This window comes from Chenopodium album, chromosome 2, assembly GCF_948465745.1.
Source record: "Chenopodium album chromosome 2, dcCheAlbu1.1, whole genome shotgun sequence".
Taxonomy (NCBI): Eukaryota; Viridiplantae; Streptophyta; class Magnoliopsida; order Caryophyllales; family Amaranthaceae; genus Chenopodium; species Chenopodium album.
The window spans coordinates 43,129,548-43,133,674 of record NC_137835.1 but is presented as its reverse complement, the minus strand read 5'-3'; the positions used below and the strand labels follow the sequence as shown (position 1 = coordinate 43,133,674).

Here is a 4,127-nt window from a genome sequence, read left to right as displayed (position 1 = left end):
CACGGTAAAGTTTCCCGTGGCGCGGCAAACTTTTTTTTAATTTTTATTCTAGCTCCATTTTGTCGTGACGCAATGTTGAACTGGCGCGTATACTTGACCGACGGAGGAATGAATTTTTTTTTTTTTAAAGTGGCCGGGCCCCCTGAGGGGTTGCCTACGTATCCTTAAAAAAGGAATCAGGCCAAACGTAGCTCTATTGGGTCATGAACCCATGCAACTAGGCATAGAATTTCTTAAGTTGATCCAAGTTGGTTAAATTGTGGAAACCGTTACCCCGTCCATGTCTACAAATTGTGCCGCTCCTCCGGACAAGATGGCTTTAACAATGTACGGGCCTGACCAATTTGGTTTGAATTTTCCTCTTGGATCCAACACATTTTTGCGAAGTGCCTTAAGCACCAGGTCACCTTCTTTGATGTTCCTAGTCTTCACTAGTGGAAAAAATCTTATTTGTAACAAGCTATTCGTAACGGGCATATGATTTCCCGTTACAATTACATCATTTGTAACGGGAAAATACAATGTCCGTTACGAATAACCAACTAGTCGTAACCAACAAGTCTTGCCCGTTACGAATAACCAACTAGTCGTAACCAACAAGTCTTTCCCGTTACGAATAACCAACAAGTCTTGCCCGTTACGAATAACCAACTAATCGTAACCAACAAATCTTGCCCGTTACAAATAACCAACTAGTCGTAACAAACAAGTCTTGCCCGTTACGAATAGGTTTAAAAGTAAACCCTAACTTTTAATTTTCCCTTTCTCTCTCTCTCTCTCTCAAAATATTATTTCCCCTTTCGCTCATCGTCATCCCTGAACTCCTCAGCTCAAGCTGCGTTTTTTCTCTCTCTCTATTGAGTAACGAGGATGTCAGGCGTATCGTTGCAGTGCGGAGATTGTGGAGCTCTTCTGAAATCCGTAGCAGAAGCTCAACAACATGCGGAGCTCACTTCTCTCTCCAATTTCTCTGCATCTAATGAGCCTGTTCTTAATCTCATCTACTCTTCCTGCAGCAAACCCTGCCGCTCCAAAATTGTAATCTCCTCTCTCTTATCCATTGTTCATATTCAATTTGAAATTAGGGTTTTTTTATATGTTGAATTTGATTTATCAGGAGAGTGATTTCAAAGTAAACCCTAACTTTTAATTTCCCCTTCTTCTTTTTCCCGTTCTTAGGGTTTTCGTTTTTCGAAGCTCAGATTTTCTTCAAGTTTTGCCGCCATGGGAAGAAGTAAGATCTTCATTGATGCGTTATTTTTTCTGGATTAGTGTTTAGATTATACTGTCAGTTGTCAATTTTGTTTTTGTATGTTCAATCGATTTTGTGAATTCAGTTTCTTCGTCAAATTGGGGTTAATATTCGAATTTCGCTATTTTTTTCTGCTAGTTTTTGCTTGATTTTTTGTGTTGATATGAACATTTTGAGTGTTTATTTGCTATGAAGTCTGTAACTTTTCCTATTTTTGTTTCGATTTGATCAATTTCTTTTTTAACAAATACTGATAATTTGTGGTAATTCCGATGAAGTTGGGTTTATGTTTGTTTGATTAATTTTTGAACAAATGACAATGAAATTGATGCAATTTTTATTTTTAATTATTGTTTAAGATGTGTTGCGTATTAATCCGATTATTGTTTGATTAATTTTTATTTTTAATTATTGTTTAAATTATTGTTTGATTAATTTATTAACAAATGACAATGAAAGTCTTTGACTGATCTATAAGTTTACTGGAACGTGGAATATGGAACTCTCTGGTGGTTCCATTGGTTGAATTGTACTAGGGGTTAGGTTTATTACTCTGATTATTATGCGATAAATACCCATATAATATGATTTTTATGAATGGAACATTTTTATTGCTGTGTTTTACAGGTGAAGGGACCTGAAGGCGATCAGATCCTTGACACCCATGATAAGATCAGTGAAAAATTCGACTTTACTGCTCATAAAAAAGGACCTTTCAGTTTTTGCTTCACCAATAAGTCACCTTATCATGAAACCATTGATTTCGATGTACAAGTCGGACATTTTACATACTATGACCAGCATGCAAAGGATGGTAAGACAACAGTTTTCCCTATTTTAGCTTCATAAGAGGTTTCTAATATACTGATATAAGGTGAGATGGTTGTTTGTCAAATTTCGGTTCATGTTTGCAGAGCATGTGAAACCTTTGGTAGAGCAGATTGAAAAGCTCGGTCAATCTCTTTACAACATTCAGTTTGAACAGCATTGGCTAGAGGCACAAACTGATCGACATGCACTAGGTACTTTATTAATCTCCTCTCGAGTTTAGAAACCAACCATTTTAGATGCCTTCTTGAATTTTAGAGTACTTTCTAATACCTACATTCCTTGTGGTCACTTCTACACGACGTTGAATTCATCTGTTAGTGGGCCTAACAATGGTCTTCCATAAGTAGTAATATCTCTAAGTTTTGGTATAAATTGTTATCGTGTTGATTGTCTCTTATCTGTATGACAATGCAGTGAATAAAGTTATGAGCAAGAGAGCAATCCATAAAGCCGTTACGGAATCATTTGCTCTAGTTGGTGCGAGCGTGTTGCAGATATACTTATTGTGGCGATTATTTGAAAGGAAGCTTGGGACTTCAAGAGTCTAAAAGATTCATCACATTAGAGATTTGCTAACATATTATAATCTTGGTGTTTCACTGTTTTGGGAAATAGCTTAGTCTTGAAGGTACTAATAAGTTGCATAGAAACTGCTGGAAGCACCATGACTCGACATAAGGCTCTAAAAGAACAGTACTTATTCTGCTGCTCATATCCTCGTTGCATTATATTAGTAAGTGCCTCAATTTATGTCATTTTGCATTTATCACTCTAAAGCTTATGGTGGAAGCTTGTTACTTTCTGTTGTTTAACATTGATCCATTGTATCATATCTAAGGGGAAAATGATCACATAGCTAGGCAAAAATTGAAATTCATACAAATGGATCGGAGGTTAATACACTACTCAACCCATATTGCTATAAATTATGAGTTTTATTTCTATAATTTGGACCAACACATGAAAGATGGGAAAGATAGAAGTCCCTTAGGCAATTTTGAAGCATTTTTATAGTAAATAGTCATATTTCATTGATTTCAATTCATAGAAACCAAAATATAAGTTAATTATGGATGTTATGTGTTTTATTTCTACAATTTGGACTAATACATGAAAGATGGGAAAGATAGAAGTCCCTTAGGCAATTTTGAAGCCTTTTTGGCTCTAAATGCTCCCAAAAGTGAGTAAATGCTCACTTTTCATTGATTTCAATTCAAAGAAACCAAAATATAAGTTAATTAAGGATGCTATGTGTTTTATTTCTATAATTTGACCAATACATGAAATTAAAGATGGGAAAGATAGAAGTCTCTTAGGCAATTTTGAAGGCTTTTTTGCTCTAAATGCTCTCAAAAGTGAGTAAATGGTCATATTTCATTGATTTCAATTCATAGAAACCAAAATATAAGTTAATTAAGGATGCTATGTGTTATATTGTGTTAATTTGAACCAATACATGAAAGATGGGAAAGATAGAAGTTCCTTAGGCAATTTTGAAGCCTTTTTGGCTCTATACGCTCCCAAAAGTGAGTAAATTGTCACTTTTCATTGATTTCAATTCATATAAACCAAAATATAAGTTAATTAAGGATGTTATGTGTTTTATTATGTTAATTTAAACCAATACATGAAAGATGGGAAAGATAAAAGTCCCTTAGCAAGTTTCAACCCTTTTTGGCTCTATACGCTCCCAAAAGTGAGTAAATAGTCACTTTTCATTGATTTCAATTCATATAAACCAAAATATAAGTTAATTAAAGATGTTATGTGTTTTATTGTGTTAATTTAAACCAATACATGAATGATGGGAAAAATAAAAGTCCCTTAGGCAAGTTTGAAGCCTTTTTGGCTCTATACGCTCCCAAAAGTGAGTAAATGGTCACTTTTCATTGATTTCAATTCATAGAAATCAAAATATAAGTTAATTAAGGATGTTATATGTTTTGTTGTGTTAATTGGACCAATGCATGAAAGATGGGAAAGATAGAAGTCTCTTAGGCAATTTTAAAGCCTTTTTGGCTTTATACGCTCTCAAAAGTGAGTA

General features: G+C 34.6%; 1 protein-coding gene across 1 annotated transcript; it reads left to right on the top strand.

The window, feature by feature from the left end:
- Window positions 1-771: 771 nt before the first annotated feature.
- Window positions 772-2,702, top strand: LOC145585521 (transmembrane emp24 domain-containing protein p24beta2-like). The gene is made up of 5 exons (XM_081642223.1): window positions 772-1,038; window positions 1,180-1,234; window positions 1,880-2,066; window positions 2,167-2,274; window positions 2,498-2,702. The coding sequence occupies exons 1-5, from the start codon at window positions 941-943 to the stop codon at window positions 2,629-2,631; spliced, it is 582 nt and encodes a 193-aa protein (XP_081498349.1). The 5' UTR covers window positions 772-940; the 3' UTR covers window positions 2,632-2,702.
- The last annotated feature ends 1,425 nt before the right edge of the window (window positions 2,703-4,127 follow it).